Genomic DNA, 20,112 nt, shown 5'->3' with positions numbered 1-20,112 from the left:
CTGTCACGCCAACTCACAAATTCCTTAATTTAAATATCTTTCCCTGACACAAACACAGAATCTTGCTAAGACTCTTGACTCCTTTTATCAGTCACTTCTTTACTTTTCATAGTGACCCTAAATTGCATTACTTTAGGAAAAACAACTCTCCCTTTTCTCAAGACAACAAACCACACATAGTAAGTAATTATGGTCACCAAGACGGCAAGGCATGAGTTTTAAGTCTCCCTTGAAAGCTAGGAGGGTAGCTGTGAGTCTGGCAACAACCTTACAACATTTTCAGTTGAGTTTGACCCATCTTCCACTTCCAAACTTTTCTGGCCAAGTGGATCAGTGGCCTGTCCCAGGTCCTTGTTGAGCCCTTGGGCTCCTGCAAGAAGAGGGCTGATGGTTGAAAAGGCAGAGATTGGCCTTTGGAGAAGCTTTTCTGCACTGTCTAGGCTGCACACTGCCCCTCTTGCTGCCTTCCAATCACTGTGCACTAAAGTGATTTTTGAAAATCCAAATCTGATCATGTTACACACAAACTCCCACAGGTCTACACAGCCTGGCATGGCCCAGCCCCCGTGCACGTCGCCTGTTTCATCACTTACCCTCCGCTCCGGCTATCCAGACTCAGTTCCTTACGTCAGCCGTGCTCCCTCCCATTGACGGTCTTTGCACTGCTCTTCTGCCTTCCTCCAGCTGTCTCTGCCCCACTCCTGTGCCTCATTTGGACTGCAGCTCAGTTGCTACCTCCTCAGGGAAGCCTTCGCCAAGCCTACGGACCAGCTCCTTTCCCTGTTTTCTACTGTCTGCTACTGAGCACTTGACATTTGTTCTGCCATCCGACTATAAGCTCTATAAGGGTAGGAAGGGGTTTTCTTCTGCTTTTATCTTTTTTGCTTGCGTGTATATCCAGTGCATAGGAACAATGTCAGCACTTGGATGCTCAATAACTTGGATGAACAAAAAACACATTGTAAGGACAGTGACCAAGATACTACAAACATGGTGTCTTCCCTTCTTGGGATTCCCTGGAATTTTTGACATACTTTACAAAAAAAAATGCCATTTCTGAATAGTAGAGGGAAACAAATCTTATTTGTTTTGTGAGCAGAGCTATAAAGAAAGCAAATTGCACCCAACCATCAAGTGACAGGAAACCAGGTGTCTGACTAATTATTTCTGGTCCTTTTTACTGGTCAGTTTCAAAGCAATTTAGCTTAATGAAACGTAGTAGATACTTACTGAGGAACTTTTATGTGCCAGGTATTGGGATGGTGGCTGCAGAGGATACAAACTGAGTAAGACACACTTTTGGCCCTTAGGAGTTCATAATCTGGAAGGGTGACAAAAAAATAAACAAATAACTGGAGTAGAGGCAGAATATGGTTTTAACACCAAGAGCGGAAGGTGTCAAAATAGTGCTGTGAAGGATCTAAGGAGGGAAGGATTTCCTGGTCTGCCAATTCCTGCATCAATCCCAGGATGGGAGGGGGTCACGCGGGCCAGCCTAGGCACGTGAAGAAGAGGCAAGACATGAAGGTCACTGTGGACAGTGCATTTTCTCTCCCAGCCTTAGGGCATCCATAGTCCAATTCCTGAGGTGAGGGTAGCTTGTTAAAATATTGTGTCATTTGATAAGAAAGACAGAAGGCTATGTGTCATTACTTCTTTTTATAAAGTTGTTAGGCAACAGAAAACTGGCCATAGTGGCATAAGCAAGTGGAGACTTATTTTTCCTCACATATAAGAAGTCCAGGAGTAGGCAGTCTGGGCTGATATGGGTACTTGAGAAATCATCAGGTTTCCAGCTCCTTCTAGCTTCTTGCTGGATCCAGGCTCTGGGTGTCGTTATCCCCATGGTACAAAAAGGCCGATCCACTGCAGGCTGTTCATTGGCAGCCCAGCAGAAAGATAAAGAAAACAATGAATGCTAATAAATGGAAAGAAAAACTTCCCTAGGGATCCCCAGCCGACTTCAGACTTCCCCTTCATCTCATTGGTTAGAACTGTGTCATACAGACACCCCAGTGGCAGGATTGGCTGAGAAATGGAGGCTTTCTTTGGTTTCTGTCTGTCAGTCTGAGCACAGAGCAGCCTAAGGACAGACCTGAAGGAGGAGGAAGGACCTGGATGTCGGATCGGCAGCTAGTGGTGCCCCCATAGCTGGTGCTGCTACAATTCTCATTTTACACATGGAAAAACCCTAAGTATTGAGAGTTAAGTCACAGTTGCCCAAGGCCACCTAGTTAATAAGTAGAGAAACTGGACCCAAACCCAGGCAGTCTGATTCCAGAGCCTGCATTTTTTTTTTTTTTTTTTTTTTGCGGTACGCGGGCCTCTCACTGTCGTGGCCTCTCCCGTTGCGGAGCACAGGCTCCGGACGCACAGGCTCAGCGGCCATGGCTCACGGGCCCAGCCGCTCCGCGGCATGTGGGATCTTCCCGGACCGGGGCATGAACCCGCGTCCCCTGCATCGGCAGGCGGACTCTTAACCACTTGCGCCACCAGGGAAGCCCCAGAGCATGAATTTTTAACCCTGTGCTAGGATTTGAACTGGGGAGTAGAGGGAAAGGGCCTGTGGGGCAGGGGGACGGTGTTGACAAAGTGGGGAGGACCAGGTGAAGCTGTAGAGCTGCATAGGGGAGCCGCACCCAGGAGTGGTGGCAAATAAGGTGAGAGAAGTGGTTTGGCTTCATTCCATCTGCCTGGTTAAGCCTTCAGGGTCATGAGCCTCGTCAGTCCTGAGATTGAAATAATGATGACATAAATAGGCAAGTGTTGGCAAGAAGTGAAAAACCTTGTCCAGAAGGCAAAATCCAAGTCAGTGAATGTGACCAGGGTCAGTACATTGGGAGATGCCAAATGTGAGCAGAGCCAGAACCCACGGTTTGTGGCAAATCCAAGGTTGAAGCTGGAACACGCTGAGAAGCTGCAGCCAAGGTTAGGTCCAGCCATGTTCTGAAGGTTCAGATGCCTCAGTGGTCTTAAAGATATAGGAGCTGGAGGCCAGGGTCTCGGTCTGATGGTTTGGGGTCAGAGGGTTGAAGAACTGGAACCCTGGTATATTACATACCTAAGGCCTGATTCATTTTATGGCAGTATTTGTCCATTCCTGCACCTTTGCAACATTGTTGGCACGTTACTCAGCACTAGCTTTCAGCCCCTCTAGTTAAACACAACATTCAAGAGGCTGTGATGACCCCAGACTATTACAGCACCAGAGCACGGTAGAGGGAAGTGTTTTCCTTTGAAACTTATTACTTTCAGATATTAGCTTCACCTGTGTTATCTCCCAGGGTAACTGGAGTGGGAACCCAAAGAGAAAGGTAGAATTCAGAAGGAGGGAGCTGGGCAAAATGGTAACCTCATCAGCTTTAGACTATGTACTTTTCTGTGCAGTTCCTGAGTGCAGAGCTTGTACCGCGAGAGTTCAGGTTCATGTGGGGAGACTTCACTTACAATGTGGGAGGCTCCATGAGAGAACATGGAGGGGCGAGCTCTCGGAGGGGTGAGCTCTTCATTCTAGAAATGTTTGAGAAGAGGCTAGAAGACTGCTGAGGAGAGAAGTTTCAGAATTGTTCCTTGTATGGAGTGTGAGGATGGAGTTTGAGGGTTTCAAATCTGCATTTCTATCACTGTACAGCATATGCTCCTCTGAAACTAATCTGATTTTTAGGCTCCACGTAGTAATCTCAGAGAACTTCTGTCCTGTGTCAGGTGGCAACCAAACGGTAGGAGGGATTGCAGAGCCGCCTTCTGCCTGGTAGCAGATTCTTCTTCCTCCAACTGAAAAACCAAGCAGTTAAAGTATTTTGGAAAATAGTTATGATGACTATTCTCCAGCAAACAAGAGCATGGAATTCAGCTACAGGTGCTATGCATTTGTTTAAAGGTACCAAGCCTCAGCATGTATGTGCCTAGTAAAAACACGTATATGTATACACATATATACATCCATACACATTTATGAAGAAAAGTAAATCCATGTTTATTGTAGCAGTTAAGCTCTTGAACACTGGAACTGTTGAGTTTGAATCCCAGCTCCTCTGCTTTTCCAGATCTGAATCTGGGGAGAGTTACTTAACCTCCATTTGCTTCAGTTTTCTCAACTATAAAGCAAGGGTAATAGGCTGTTGAGAGGATTACATGAGCTATTACCTTGAAAAGACTTAGGACAGTGACAGGCACACAATAAATGATAGCCATTCTATTATTGTAGACTTCTTAGCCAAAATTACAGTAGACTTTTTAGCCACCACTACTATAGACTTCTTAGCCATCATTACTATAGACTTCTTAGAAAAAAGCACATAAGCACAAAGAAGAACTAAAACACCCTTATACTAAAGGAGAACCACTGTTAATGCTATGTTCCCAGTCTTCTTTCACGTGCTCACCTTCTGTTTACTGTCACTCTGGAGTCACACTCCAGTGTCCAGGGTTCCAGGGCATGTGGGCCTGCACACACAGACGCGTGCACACACAGGCATATATGCACACTCACACCTTTTTATGCTTCTTGCAAAGATTAGACTATGTGCTTTCGTGGTTAAATAACCCTGCACAAGTATGCCTTCAGGATTAACCTATGCACTAAAAGGTCAAAACTTACTTTAAAAGTTATTATGGAGTCATGTTTCAAAAAGAACAAATACTTTGCCATTTTTCCATTAATCCTCAAATCGAGGAAAGCGTGTGTCCTACTATTGGCTGCTTTGTTGAGTATATATTTGAGTTACATAAACATGAAAGACCTTAGAACTGAAACATGCCTCATTTATACAACCCGTGTTTCATTTCAAAAGGGAAAGTGAGTGTATCACCAGCTGTAGCTGTGAATTCCCGGTGAATTGCCAATAGTGTTTCAAGGAGCTAACACGTCCCTTTTCCCACCTTGTTCTGCTTCTGCCTTCCTCACTTTCCTTCTCCATGTAGAGAAGTCAGGTGGGCCTCTGCTTACTTGTTTATCTTTGAGAGGGGTGACCTCTCCCTTCTCTGACAGTTTGTGATTCTAGGCTCCTAGAATGCGGTAAAGAACCATAGATACTGTTATACAGATCAGAAAGCTGGAACAGAGGGTGATAAAGTCCCAGTTTCCAGGGAGAAGTAGGAGTGGGTGTCTCCTGTTTGCTCTCTGTCCTCCAGAAGGAACACTCTCTACCCAATTTCTTCACTTCATCGCATGATGATTCGCACAGGCCCAGGGACCATACGTCTCATCGGTGAAAAACAATGTGTGATGATGACAGCGTGGCTATTTATGCTCTCCGCAGTTCTCAGTCCGAAGTTTCATCATCTGGCCCTCTGGGCCTCATTTCCTTCGGCGCCGACCTTGCTGCAGCACTGAGTAACTGGGAATGGCCCCCTTCCCCCTTCCCCCTCTGATAACCATTTGCTTTATCCCAGGCCTTTCTGGAGACAAGGAAGATTTTATTGGGAGGACTTAAGGCACAGAGGAAGTGATTTTTGTGCCCTTCAACCTAAACCATATAGATGATTATTTACCTGTCTACAAAGACAGCTGGTTCCGAAAATAACTGCTTTATAAAAAAATTTTTTTAGAATGACATGACTGCTTATACCAGCACTAGAGGGTTAATAATGGGGCAATAAAGGAGAATTTAGCGCTAAATATGAGTGTTGGCCTTTAACAGCTAGGATGGTCCCATGCTATCAGCATTACATTGAAAATAAGTTGTAGCAAAACCTAGTCTGAAAATGCCAAGGGAAACTGAGGTGTCATGCTTCTAGGTGGTGATTTAAGGATGTGAGAAAAGTAAAATCCCTTCTGCATTTAGCCTTATATTGCTAATAAACCAGAATTTAAAAGATGCATTCATGTATGTTGATACATAAAACAGCAAAGAAAAACATAGAGAAGGAATACGTTCCTTAATATACAAATAATGTTTGTAATAAATTTAAAAAGATTAATAGTAAAATAGACAAATGGCATGAACTGGCATTTCACAGATAAGAGAGTACAAATGGTCAATGCTAGGGGCTGAATTGTGTTCTCCCAAATTTGTATGTTGACATCCTAACCCCAGTACCTCAGAATGTGACTGTATTTGGAGATGGGGCCTTGAAAGAGGTAGTTAAGGTCAAATGAGGTCATATAGATGGTTCTAGTGCGATATGACTGGTGTCCTCATAAAAAGTGGAGATTAGGAAAGAGGCACACATAGAGGAAGACCATATGAAGACACAGAGAGAAAATGGCCATCTACAAGCCAAGGAGAGAGGCTTCAAATGAAACCAGCCCTGCTGACACCTTGATCTTGGACATCTAACCTCCAGAACTGTGAGGAAATAAATTTCTGTTATTTAAGCTGCCCAATGTCTGGTACTTTGTGATGGCAGCCCTAGCGAAGTAACACAATCAATAAACTTACAAATAATGAAATAAATTCAAATTAAACAATAATTTGACAGTGGAAATAAGTACTGCCATGTACTTCTGGGTGGGAGTATAATTTGGTATACTTGGAAGGGCAATTTGGTAATAGCATTCAAAATTTGAAATATGCATTCCCTTTCACCAGCAGTTTTACTTCAAGCAGAAATTATATGTCATTCACAAAGATACATATAAAAATATGGTCAATTAAATTTTTTTTCTTTTTTTTACGGTACGCGGGCCTCTCACTGTTGTGGCCTCTCCCGTTGCGGAGCATAGGCTCCGGATGCGCAGGCTCACCGGCCATGGCTCACGGGCCTAGCTGCTCCGCGGCATGTGGGATCTTCCCGGACCGGGGCACGAACCCGTGTCCCCTGCATCGGCAGGCGGACTCTCAACCACTGCGCCACCGGGGAAGCCCCAGTTGAACTATTGTTAATGAGCATTATACAAAACTACCTGGTCTGAAATTATTACACTTACTTGACTATTCTTTCAGAAAATTCAAAATATTTGCTTTAAGATTCTATGATAAAACTCTTAATATTTGAGAAATCATCAACACAAGTCCTGGAAGACTTTTTTGGTAATATGTAAAGTGAAATGGCAAATTAAGACCACCAGAAAATTAACGTAGGTTGTCTTGAAATATCCATCTAACTGAGATATTTCAGTTTTTGTAAAGTTGAAATGTTTTATTTATTATCTTTTTGTATAGTTGAAATGTTTCAACTGTACAAAACTGGCCTCTTTGCAAAATGGATAGCATGGTACACGCACAACAGAAAGCTCTCTAAGTTTTAAGGAAAAGGAGCGTAAAAAGTTTTTAGTAGCTAGTCTAAGGCATTATTAGTGTTGAGAAGGAATTCATCAGACTGACCTATGTTTTCCATGTCTAGGATATGTGAGGAAATGAATAATCACTTGAGCTGCATTGGCAATAAGAATTACTTTGCACTGTGTTTTGGAGAAGCTGCGGACACAGAAGCTCTGAAAACTGAGTAGGAGTTATTCTTTTGTAAGGGATATTTACATTTATAAGGGAAAACTTCTGTAAGGGTATCTCCCTCTCTGTAACAGGAGGGGGAGGATAACCGAATCTCTAGAAACTTATCAATGGAGAAGACAATGACCTAAATCTGTGTAATAACCTTACCCTCCTTTACTGTGCTTTCCCCAGTAGCCTCCCATAACTAGCTCTCAACACCTTCTTTTGCCTTTAGCTGGAGGTGGTATTTAAGGTGGTGACTTGAGTCGTTTCTGGGAGTTAGTTTTTCTGAGTATCTTCCGTGTATACAGGAGGTACACATGTTATTAAACCTGTTTGTTTTTCTCTTGTTGCTCTATCTTGTACTACAGGGGGTGTCTCAGCCAAGAACCTAGAAGGGCAGAGAGAAATTATTTTTCCTCCCTTACATGTCGTCTAGAGGCTATGTGATGCCCCCTTGCTTCTTGTATGTTGGTGCCAATTCTCTGTCCTGTGAGGAGCTGCAGGTGCTGGCTCTGGTTTAGACAAGTTTTTTTTTTAATTAAAAAAAATTAATAACATCCTAATTCAAAGAAAAATTCTTCTGATGTCTGTTAACTCTCTGAATGTGCTCAGTCCTGCATGAAATTTGGCACTCTATGTAGTTACCCCTTAATTGCATTCATGTTTGATATATCAAACAGTTCTCAGATCTGTCAACTTGAGAGCTTGAAGAAGAGCTCCCCTCAAAGCATATTTCATATGAATCTCAAAGGCTCACATTACTCCTTACCTAATCCAAATGCTGGTCCATGCCTTCCTCTGGCCATTGTTCTTAGTTGGCCTGCTTACTTTGAAAGCATCTTATTTTTTTCCTGGGTACCCCTTGCATACTCAACGGCTTACCTTTAAACATGGATGCTCAAACAGTCTTATACTGGGTACAATGTATAAGGTGAGGTCTAGGGCACCTCCTTGTACATGAAAGGGGAGGAAGAATAATTTAGATCAAAGGGTCCATTTCCCAAAATATTGGAAAAGTCTTCATTTCCCTTTGTATGTAAAACACCACCTAACAACCAAGTTAAGGGGGTTAATATTTTATATAGGCCCTTCATATGGTAATGACGCTTTTTGATAATTTGAGACATCAATGTTTTACAAATGTTAATGGGTCAATGTCATATCATCACCTGCTGTAGCTAATAAACTGATTTCTAAAATCACAGTTCATAGTCTTTTTCTCTTTTAAGTATATAATGAACTCACAGGTTCTTAGGGCCCTATTCTCCATGGAAGTCACCAAGACCCCTAAGAACCTGAGACTGCTTATTAAAAACAGGGATTAAATAGATGCATAAACCTTCTGGGGAAAAATGATAAGGATGTGGAAGAATGAGACAGTACGGAAGAAAGATTCTTTACTCCAGGGCTGGAAGTTGTGGGAGATGAGATCATTAGGATACAGTCAGTAATCTTTTTTTTTTTTTTGCGGTACGTGGGTCTCACTGTTGCGGCGCACAGGCTCCAGACGTGCAGGCTCAGCGGCCATGGCTCACGGGCCCAGCCGCTCCGCGGCATGTGGGATCTTCCCGGACCGGGGCACGAACCCGTGTCCCCTGCATCGGCAGGCGGACTCCCAACCACTGTGCCACCAGGGAAACCCCCTACAGTCAGTAATCTTAAGGTTCATTGTATGGTGGTGCCTGGAACAACCTATCAGGAGATTTTAATCATTCATAAAAATTGAAACAAAATATTTTTCTAGACAGCGCTATGATCAGATTCGCTGGGGGCTTTGGAGGTAAGAGTGTGAAACCTAAGATAAAGTGCCTGTTGAACTTGTGCTAACCTATCCTGCTGGCCCTATCTCCAGGCTGGGTTAAAACGCTCCTCTTTTCATATCCAGGGTTCCTACAGAACCTTGTGCTTACAGCCATCCTAGACGTTGTCTCACTTTGCAATGTGTTTTCACTGCTTACGTGTCTCTCTCTTCTATTAGATTTTGAAGTCCTTAAGAACAGGGATCTCAGCATTGTGCCTAGCATAAGCACCTAATAAATGTTTGATCTTGTTCAATTGAATGTAATTTGATTTACTAGTCAATAAAGGTTTGTTTGAAAACTCTGCTTTCTTAAGTATGCTGACTAGACCCAGATTGCCCAGCACAGAAGAGGCTGTTAAGAATGGATTCCCTTCAAACCCTCCTCCACTGTTGGTGGGAATGTAGATTGGTGCAGCCACTATGGAAAACAGTATGGAGGTTTCTTAAAAAACTAAAAATAGAGTTACCATATGATCCAGCAATCCCACTCCTGGGCATATATCCAGAAAAGGCACATTTGAAAATATTGAAAATATAACTAATTTGAAAATATACACGCACCCCAATGTTCATAGCAGCACTATTTATAATAGCCAAGACATGGAAGCAACCTGAGTGTCCATCAACAGATGCTTGGTTTCAGATGATGTGGTATATATTTACAATGGAATATTACTTGGCTATAAATACTGCCATTTGTCATACTAAGTGAAGTAAGCCAGACAGAGAAAGACAAATATAGGGTATCACTTGTATGTGGAATATAAAAAATAATACAAATGAATCTACATAAAAAACAGAAACAGACTCACAGACATAGAAAACAAACACATTTACCAAAGGGTAAAGAAGGGGAGGGATAAATTAGGAGTATGGGATTAACAGATACAAACAACTGTACATAAGTAGATAAGCAACAAGGATTTACTGTGTAACACTGGGAACTGTAGGACTCCCTGGTGGCGCAGGGAGGGAGACGCAAGAGGGAAGAGATATGGAAACATATGTATATGTGTAACTGATTCACTTTGTTATAAAGCAGAAACTAACACACCATTGTAAAGCGATTATACTCCAATAAAGATGTTAAAAAAAAAAAAAAAGAATCTGCCTGCCAGTGCCGGAGACACTAGTTTGATCCCTTGTCCGGGAAGATCCCACATGCCGGGGAGCAACTAAGCCAATGTGCCACAACTACTGAGCCCACTCGCTGCAACAATTGAGCCCGCATGCTGCAACTACCGAAGGCCGAGCGTCTAGAGCCCGTGTACCGCAACGAAGAGTAGCCCCCGCTCGCCGCAGCTAGAGAAAGCTCGCGTGCAGCAACGAAGACCCAATGCAGACAAAAAATAGATAAAATTTAAAAAAAGTTGGGAACTGTATTCAATACCTTGTAATAACCTATAAGGGAAAATAATCTAAAAAATATATATCTGAATCATTTTGCTGTATATCTGAAACTAACACAATGTTGTAAAATCCACTATACTTCAATTAAAGGAAACCCATGGATTCCCTTCAAACATTGCAAGCTCCCCATCATCTCTTTTTGCCATCTGGGGGTTTTAGATATACACTGGCCTAGACACAAACACTCCCAGGCACTTTGCTTTGGAGCTAGCTGCACACTTGCAGGGAATTCTCTGGCACAGGAGGCAGCTGCTAAGCCACGTGTAAAGGAAGGTGGTGATGGTGAAATAGTTTCCTGCTGCAGACAGACCCAACATGACTCTTTACATTTGTGAAGAAAATGAACTATAGGGGGATTATCTGCTTCATACAAAATTTTTTCACACGGTTCTTTTAAAAAACAAGTATGTATATATGCATTTTTCTTTTCCTGCAGAAAAACTAAGCATTTCACTAGATTCTCAAAGAGATCTGGGACCCCAAAAGGTTGATACCTACTGCTTGGTGTGAGTAAATAGAATTTGGCTTTCAAATGTCAAGCTTTTCCTTTTTTTTTTTTTAAAGAAAGTTGCTGCTTTATTCAATAGTGCTTTAAGTGGCAGAGGAATTTAGAACCAACCCACTTTATGGAGCCAAGTGTGGAAGGATTCTTTTTTTTTTTTTGTCAGCGCCACACGGCATGTAGAATCTTAGTTCCCCAACCAGGGATGAACCCATGTCCCCTGCATTGGGAGCGTGGAATCTTAACCACTGGACCACCAGGGAAGTCCAAGTTTCTACTTGGATAATTTCTTTACAGGAAAGATAACATCAGAGCCTCTTTGTACTTTCTGCACCTTGTACAGCAGTACTCAGCCCACAGCAATCAATAGGGGTTTGTTTGGACAAAATGCATCGGTAGTGAAAGCGAGGCTTACTTGAAAACCATCACTATCCAGGGCTGCTGTCATTTGAAATTGCTGCTTGCCTTACCCATCATGCGTGTGCTCATTTGTAGCAGTTAGTGGAGAGAATGTATCCCTTTCTGAAAGGGTAGGAATTTTCCATTTTATTTGTATGTTTTGAAATTTCCATATCCTTTTCCATGTTCAGCTACTATCACAGCTAACTTATTTGTATGGTACTTAAATTTGTAAAGAATTTACAATAGATTGTTAAAAGCTTCTGTGGGATACCTAGGTCTTCCTGGGAGTGGGACTTCTGTGATGAGAAAAATGAGGCCTGGCATCTCTCAGATAAGAGGTCTCTTTCCTTATTCCTTTCCTTAAATGAAAAAGAAAAGAGCAGAAGTCCTGTGAGATCCCACAGAGATTCAAGTTTTAACCACTGCAAAATAATCTAAGTAGGTCTGTAACAGCAGGAAAGATTTGAAACACCAGGTGACTTTTCTAACAAAGTTCACACAGTTTGGGTTAGGCTAGCACCTGACCACTACAAAGTAAAAGAAAAAAAATTTTTTTTCTTATTTTAAAAAGACAGCTTACCTCGCTGGCTCAGCAAATGTTTTTCCCTATTATAGTTTGGAAAAGAGCATAACTTGGAGGCCTTCTTTACCCTTAGCCCTTCCTCCCGCCCCCGACTGTACCATTAAATCCTAGCTACTGGGGTGACTAAAAAGGATAGGGAATAAATCAGTAATTGCAAAAACTCCCCCCCGCCCCCATTTTGTGCATGCCAGCACTTGCTACTTTTTTAAAGTTGGTTGTAATAATCAGTCAGAGGTTGTCTCTGCTAGCCAGGTCACAGCCTGAGTGGGCATTGAACTTTGGACTATAGCTGAGGGGCGAGGTAGACAACAGGGACTATAAATATCCGAGTTTCTGGCTGTGGCTTTGTGGAGCTGCCCCAGCTGAGCAAGAGAAAGGAAGCAGCAAGCTAGTCGGAAGGGGTTGTGTAAGTAGAAACTTCGTGTTTTTCCAAACTTGATTCCTTGACAGTTTGGTAAATGATTTGATTTTTGAGTCTTGATAAAATGTTTCTGTCCCTAGAATAGATTTGAAGAAAAGAGATGGGTAAAGAAAAGTAATACAAAAGAAAGAACAAAAGAGTCTAGACGCCGAGTGCAGTGGGGACACTTAACAATTCTTGCTGATTTTTGCCCTGCTTTCTGCACAGCTGAGGATGAAGATGGGGGCAGAGGAGGCTGGAGAAATTGAACTCTTTTCCTCTGCAAAAAGTTGTGATGTTACATAGGCAATATTATATGTTCAAGCTTAAATATTTCCTACCGAAATGCAGAGTGAGAGCTCTAGGGGCAAAACAGCCTGTGGGTTTGAAGAGCAGAGACTGAGATATGGCCTTTCTACAGTGCTGTAGAAATGGCCAGGGATATTGTGAGTAGTTTCAAGGTTAAAAAAAAAAAAAAAAAAAGAAGGGAGAGCAGGTTTGGTCCACTGTGCGGAAATGATCATCCTTGAAAGAGTTAAAACCCATGTCAGAATCGGGTGGTCTGCGATTAAACGCAATGCTTCGCAGTTTACGTGGTGATGGGCGCTTTCAGGAGAATGAGGGGGGACCCTCAGATGCGGGTCTGAAGGTTAGGGGAAGAGGGTGGAAGAAGTTTCTGCGTGTTTTGCCTTTTGATGGGAAATTTTAAACAAATGTAGCTCTGTATGTGGCCAGTGAATCTAGGTTTTGTGATTGAAAGTGGTGAGATTAGTGAAATTCATAACTACATTTTAACGGTTATTGCATCAGCTTCCAGTAAATCTAGTTTTTGTTATTTATCTACATTATTTTATATAGTTGTCTGACAGCTGTAATTAATCAAAAGTTTATTATGTAAAAAGTGACTTTAAGGAAACAAAGTTGAACAGCTTATTGATTATAGTAACAGAGGAAGATCTGAAAATGTGAACTCTGTAATCCACTCTGCCAATGGCTTGTTATTTTTTCATCAAAAAACTAAATGAGAGCAATGGGTGAGATAACCTTTTCATTTGTATTCACTCTCCAGCCAATTGGAATGGTATGCAAAGTAAGGGCGCCAAGCGCTGAGTTTATGCTGGGGTCTATAACTACTGAATTTATATTCTAGAAAGTAGGGAAGATCTAGCCATTCTAGTAAGAAACAAAATAGCTTGAATAATTTTGATGTTTTCTTTGTCATCTTAGGGCATTAAAAAAACCCAGATCCTGGCTACTATAGTTACTAAAGGTGACCCAGCTAAAAACGGTCAATATATTGCAGTATCTAAGAGGTCATGTGTTGGAATTAGTAGAACCAGTCTGAACCCAGTTTCCCTGTGACTTAGTACCTGTGTGGACTTGGGCAAGATGCCTAAACTGTCACTTAGCCATAGTTTACTGCAAAAGGAGATAATGGTCACATAGTTGTAAGGATTAACTGACATGATACTAAAAAAGTGCTTTGTGCTACCTGCAAATAGTTGTATAAATGCTCGATAAATGGTAGCTATAAGAAGGATAATTGTATCATCAGTATAAGTACTATCCTAAAGAAATTCCCTAGATTTAGTCCAGATATATCCTCTCCTTTTTTTAAGTATTGGAATTTTAAAGATATTAGAATAGTTGTGATGGCCTTAATAAATTATTTATCCTCTCAACACCCCCCCCCCCTTTATTTCTCTTCCTTTAGTTAGGCTCTTAGCAAGATATCCTATATAGCTAGGAATTTTGTGGTGTCAAATAATGTGAAAGATAAGCAGGTTTTTAAAAGTTCTCTCTATAGCTACCAGTGCATTAGAGCCCAAATCAATCTGATTGTAGCCTTTCTACTCCCCTCTTAACCCTGGGCTCACTCTAGGTAACTTATCGTTAGCTGCCCACCCTCCCCCCTGCCCAAGTACTTTTACTTTTTTAATCCCAGATCAGTGCCTGAAAATGTGCCAACTTCCTAGTTCTGGAATTTTGTCCTGATCTCTCTCCCTCAGACTTTTTTTTTTGCGGTACGTGGGCCTTTCACTGTTGTGGCTTCTCCCGTTGCGGGGCACAGGCTCCGGACGCACAGGCTCAGCGGCCACGGCTCACGGGCCCAGCCGCTCCGTGGCATGTGGGATCTTCCCGGACCGGGTCACGAACCCGCGTCCCATGCTTCGGCAGGCAAACTCTCAACCACTGCGCCACCAGGGAAGCCCCTCAGACTTTTATATCAAAATGAGCCTGATTACTTTATCTGATTCACTTAGTGTGTCTTAAATAAAAATTAAATCATGTTTGCATAAATGTATGGATTTTTCTTTCTCTGCTTATCTCTGCTGAATATGCTCTTTTTTCCACCACTTGTCTACAAATCACGTGTTTTATTTGTACCTCTCTGCAGAGAGCGCTAGCCCTTGTTTTGGGAATATTTCTTGTCATGTATTTAATACTTGTACATTTCTTGTCTGAGTATTTCCTACTCAGAGGGGCCATCTTTTTTACCCAAGAATGTGCCATCTAGTCACAGGAACTTCCTGAATGTAGTGGTAGCCAAGAAGTAGACTAATTGAGTGTAGATTCCAGTGAATCTTAAATGGTACAGGGGCCAGTGATTTGCAGTACTTCTTCCTGGTCTGGTGTTTTTTCATTGGTTGGTGTTTGTCTTGGATGTGATAGCAACATTTTGGTAGGCAGTAACATCTGAATCTCTTCACGTTGGTAGACTGCCCTCACTGCCACCTTCTTTCTTCCTGGGTTCTCTTTCCGTGCTGTCTTTTCATTTCTGTGGAGAATCCCCTACTTACCCTTTCCTTTCTTAGATTGGTAGAGGATAGAGAGAAGCAGGCAGAACTTGGTGTGTCTCAAATAAAAATCAAATCATGTTTGCAGAATGTTACTTGGTTGTAGAGGCCACATTCTCAAAATTTCCTTAGACATGTATTTTCTCCTAGACATATATCTTCTACTAGAGAAGTACTTGGCTGCCTGTTCAGGCAGATCTCCATTGCATGCTTACCAAAGTATCTTGCTAAGCCAGATAGTTAAGAGGTACTTTGACAGCTTCCCTGACTCTGGCTGATCTTTTCCCCTTTACAGGGAGATTTGGGGCCAAGAGGCCCAACGTAGTGAGTCCAACAACATGGAGACAGAATCCACTGGCTAGATATTTGTACAAAGTAGAATTGTACCTGCTGGGTTTATAGAAATTCCTTGTTATGACTGTGAAGATGACGAAAGGTTTTCTCTTTTACAGGACAGCCCCAGCAATGTGGAGAGGCCTGGGGCTGGCCCTGGCTCTTTGTCTCCTCCCCACGGGAGGAACAGAGAGCCAGGGGCAGAGCTCCTTTTGTAAGCAACCTCCAGCCTGGAGCATAAAGGATCAAGACCCCATGCTGAACTCCTATGGTTCAGTGACGGTGGTTGCTCTTCTTCAAGCCAGCTGATACCTGTGCATACTGCAGGCATCTAGGTAAGGTAGTCTTTCTGTGGTCTAGCATTTCTTAAGGGGATAGCTATTAAATACATACATACATAAAATAAAATAAAAATAGAAATTTTTATTAAATTGCATTTTTGAAAAACTATACAAGTTTGCCTAGAACATGTTAGAGGAAAGAAGACTAGGAGGGTGTTTACAGTTGTTTTCCTGGGGCTATGGAAGCTTCTTCTTCTTTTTGTGTACCTGTATTTTTTTTTTTTTTTTTTTTTGTGGTACGCGGGCCTCTCACCGTTGTGGCCTCTCCCGTTGTGGAGCAACAGGCTCCGGACGCGCAGGCTCAGTGGCCATGGCTCACGGGCCCAGCCGCTCCGCGGCATGTGGGATCTTCCCGGACCGGGGCACGAACCCGTGTCCCCTGCATCGGCAGGTGGACTCTCAACCACTGCGCCACCAGGGAAGCCCTGTGTACCTGTATTTTATAGTACCCTACTAAATATGTACTACTTGTGTAATGAAAATGTTCTAAATTGTACTGTTGGAAATGGATTAGTTGTTTCAATATAGGAAGCAGAGACGAGAGCTTTGCTAGAGTAGAATGAACACTAGACTTGCCACCAAAGGTCTTGAGTCATTTAACAAATTTATAAATATATATTTGTTGGGTTATTTGCCAAATATTTATTGGGTACAATTCTCTGTAACTGCGAGATGGCTTAAAAATATACACTTCACAGGATTAATTTGCGGACTAAATGAGCTGATGTTTGTGCAAGCGCTTAGCATATTGTTTTAACTGAGCATAAGTGCTCAATAAATAATTAGAAAAACAAAAGTCTTAGTCTTTTAAAACAATGCAAAAAAGAGGTATGAGTTAAGTAAAAAATAACAAAAGAGTTTCATTTAGGAAAATAGAGTGAGGAAAAAGGGAGAAGTCACTAAAATAAAATTAAATGAAATTATTCCTTTTTTTGTATTTTTTCCAAATATTTTAGATTGGAAGACCTGCGAGTAAAACTGGAGAAAGAAGGATATTCGAACATCTCTTATGTTGTTGTTAATCATCAAGGAATCTCTTCTCGATTAAACTATGTGCATCTTAAAAATAAGGTTTCAGAACATATTCCTGTTTACCAACAAGAAGAAAACCAAACAGATGTCTGGACTCTCTTAAATGGAAAGAAAGATGACTTCCTCATATATGACAGGTGTGTACACACATGTATACATATATGCATACACACCCACCCCCCAAATTAAAAGATACCTGCTTTGTATTTAATTTAATAAGTAATTTAAAATAACACATCTGCTTTTATTATCAAATACTCAGTTTCAAAGTGAGCCCGTTCAAATGTTTGGTTTTAGTATTTTTGAAATGACTTCTTTTCACACAAGGGAATTCACCACTCCAGTAGGGAAATAAAGAAAATTGACTATACGTTTTTCCCCTGTAAATTAGCATTCTGACTAAATTAAAAAAAGGGTCAATTTGTACCTCGCATACAATTCTAACTTAAAGATTTTGCAGGTGAATAACCATACTTTGCAGGCCACTTGCTTATCTCTAATCTAATTACTAAATTTTAAGTTTACATGCCTGCATTTCTGAACTAGAAAATACGTTAATTATTTAGGTATAATCGGCATGAATCTGCTTTTGATTCCATGAATGAGTAAAACGTTTGTATTTTCAAGGAACCTCAACGCATACATTATTTGATATCACTGGGACTTCCTTGGTGGTGCAGTGGTTAAGAATCCGCCTGCCAGTGCAGGGGACATGGGTTCGAGCCCTGGTCCGGGAAGATCCCACGTGCCGCGGAGCAACTAAGCCCGTGTGCCACAACTACTGAGCCTGCGTGCCTAGAGCCTGTGCTCTGCAACAAGAGAAGCCACTGCAACGAGAAGCCTGAGCACCACAAGGAAGAGTAGCCCCCACTGGTCGCAACTAGAGAAAGCCCGCACTCAGCAACAAAGACCCAATGCAGCCAAAAAATACATAAATAAATAAGTAAATTTGACATCACCAACATTTCTAGTTGGTGCTGGTTTTTTTTTTTTTTTTTGGCTCTTCAGGAATGGTAAGCCAGACTCTGCCAAGGCCTAAGACCTACTTGGTCTTACTCTAAATATTTTTAATATTACATGTCATTCTTTTAGGATTGCAAACTTCTTATTCTGTTGCAAAGTGTAACCCTTTGATAGTCATATAAAATTGTATATACAGAGTAAAATAGGGGTAAGAAGGACATTTCAACTCACTATTTCTGAAAATGCCAGGCATTGTATTTCCATTTCTTTCACTGTACTGAAACTTTTGTTGCATCAGATATTTTTTTAAATCAGTGGGCTACTGGCCAAGACTTGAGGATCTTTTTGTTATGCTGTGATTTCTTATTGTGTGGAATTTGTGCTGCTTTAGCAGTTATGAAAGGATCGTGTGATTTGCAGAGCCCAATTTATGATGTCAGTGGTTTGAGCATTGATAGAATTTACAAGTCAATTACAAAATTGTATTTGACCAAGTCACAATAACTAGACTGCATAGTTTTGACATTATTTGTTGTGACATATCTATTTCACATTTCAAAATCAGACTCACTATAGTCTTGTCATGACCTGACCTGGTATACAGTGCCAGGGAGGTTGTTTGAGACCCCATTCAAGGAAATATACTGAAGTTATGAAAGAGTCTTAGTTATAAGACCATTGAACCTACAGTACCTATCCCAGATGGTGCATGAGTAGGATCATGATACAGAAAATATTGTAATGACTTTGTTATTTTTTTCAGATGTGGCCGCCTTGTATATCATCTTGGTTTGCCTTATTCCTTCCTAACTTTCTCATATGTAGAAGACTCCATTAAGACCGTTTACTGTGAAAGTAAATGTGGAAACTGCTCTCTCAAGGTATTTTTCTCAATTATTTTTACTTGGAGAAAAGAGGAAATCTTTTAAGAACTATTTAAATAAGTTAGTGTTTCATGACTAATTAGCTAGTCAATGTTTCTGTTGGTGTACTAAAAATAAACTACAACAGTAATTTTTATTAATATAATTACATATGCTTCCTTTTATGTAACATATACTTTAAAACGTCAAGATCCATATTGCTGCTTTTATCTAGAAGAAGTTTAGAAAACAAAAAAATCAACGTAGATTACGTATTTCAATTACCACCGAATGATATTGCATGAATATAAGTGCTTAAAGAATTCAGCCAACATAAAATACATTATTGCAATATTCTGAATGTGCTCATATAAGAGCATAGTGATAGCAAAGATTATCCATGGCATTACCTGAAGTGGAATTGGGGCCCAGATAACTACTTAATTTGAAGTAGTTATCTTCAAACTTACACAGTGAAGTTACACTGTGAAACTTCAAACTTACACTGTGAAGCCCTTACACAGTGCGCTTGGAATTACTGCATTTATTTCACAATGGAATAACTTTTTTACTCATTACTGATACTTCTCTCTTAACAACCATGAGAATATTTATTCCTTGTCATGAGAGACACTATATTTACAAGTGGTTTATAAAAAAGATACTCAAGGAATTGATTTTAACTTATATTAACTAAACTTCTTTTCCTCTCAAATTGAGAAGGAAAATAATTCCAAACAGTGTTTCCTTGACAGAGCAAGTGGGCAAAATTCGAACTTAGGTTTAAAAATAATTTTGAACTTTTACTTCTAAAATAAAGTAAGCTCTGCTTCCTTTATATTTTTCCCAACTCTAAAGAAAGCCATTCAGATTTTAATGAATCAGTTAAGTTGTTAAGAAGCTCAACAGTTTAATTACTCTAGTTATGTCATTTTTCACATTTTAGTCTTCATAATAATAACATGAGGGTTATGTTACTGCTTTTACAGATGAGGAGACTGAAGTAATGCAAATAAAGTATTAACTCAATGTCTAACTTATACTAAGTGCTTAATGAATGTTAGCAATATTGATTCCTCATTTTTGGGGACTTTTTTTTCAGTATTCTGCATTTTCACAAATGCCTAATAGTTGTAAATATACCTAGGTATATTGAAACAAAGGTAGAAACAATTCTCATAACATGTGTAAAGTTTACAAACATCTGTAAATAGAAATAATATATCGTATTATCTGATATGTCAAATCAAATTGGAGTTTTTCTATTTCATTGCATCCTAGATGCCACCAATTATATGACACATT

The 20,112-nt window shown here is 40.8% G+C and overlaps 1 protein-coding gene across 14 annotated transcripts in view; it reads left to right on the top strand.

The window, feature by feature from the left end:
• The window catches only part of SELENOP (selenoprotein P), a 129,574-nt gene that overhangs the window by 107,629 nt on the left and 1,833 nt on the right, over positions 1–20,112 (top strand). For 7 of the 14 annotated variants that reach the window (XM_089908822.1, XM_089908823.1, XM_089908819.1 and 4 more), the window contains 4 exons: positions 11,027–11,096; positions 15,728–15,943; positions 16,906–17,118; positions 18,708–18,825. In XM_089908822.1, coding sequence (XP_089764948.1) covers positions 11,027–11,096; positions 15,728–15,943; positions 16,906–17,118; positions 18,708–18,825 — 617 coding nt within the window. Of the gene's footprint in view, positions 1–2,620; positions 7,407–11,026; positions 11,097–12,362; positions 12,484–15,727; positions 15,944–16,905; positions 17,119–18,707; positions 18,826–20,112 lie in introns of those variants that run through there. The other 7 variants (XM_022598209.3, XM_022598200.3, XM_022598190.3 and 4 more) reach the window with 3 other exon arrangements.

This window comes from Delphinapterus leucas, chromosome 3 (genome assembly GCF_059928025.1).
Source record: "Delphinapterus leucas isolate spDelLeu-1000000601 "Yukka" chromosome 3, BTC_Dleu_Yukka2, whole genome shotgun sequence".
NCBI lineage: Eukaryota > Metazoa > Chordata > Mammalia > Artiodactyla > Monodontidae > Delphinapterus > Delphinapterus leucas.
The sequence above is the reverse complement of the archived record's forward strand: the minus strand, read 5'-3'. Positions and strand labels throughout refer to the sequence as shown.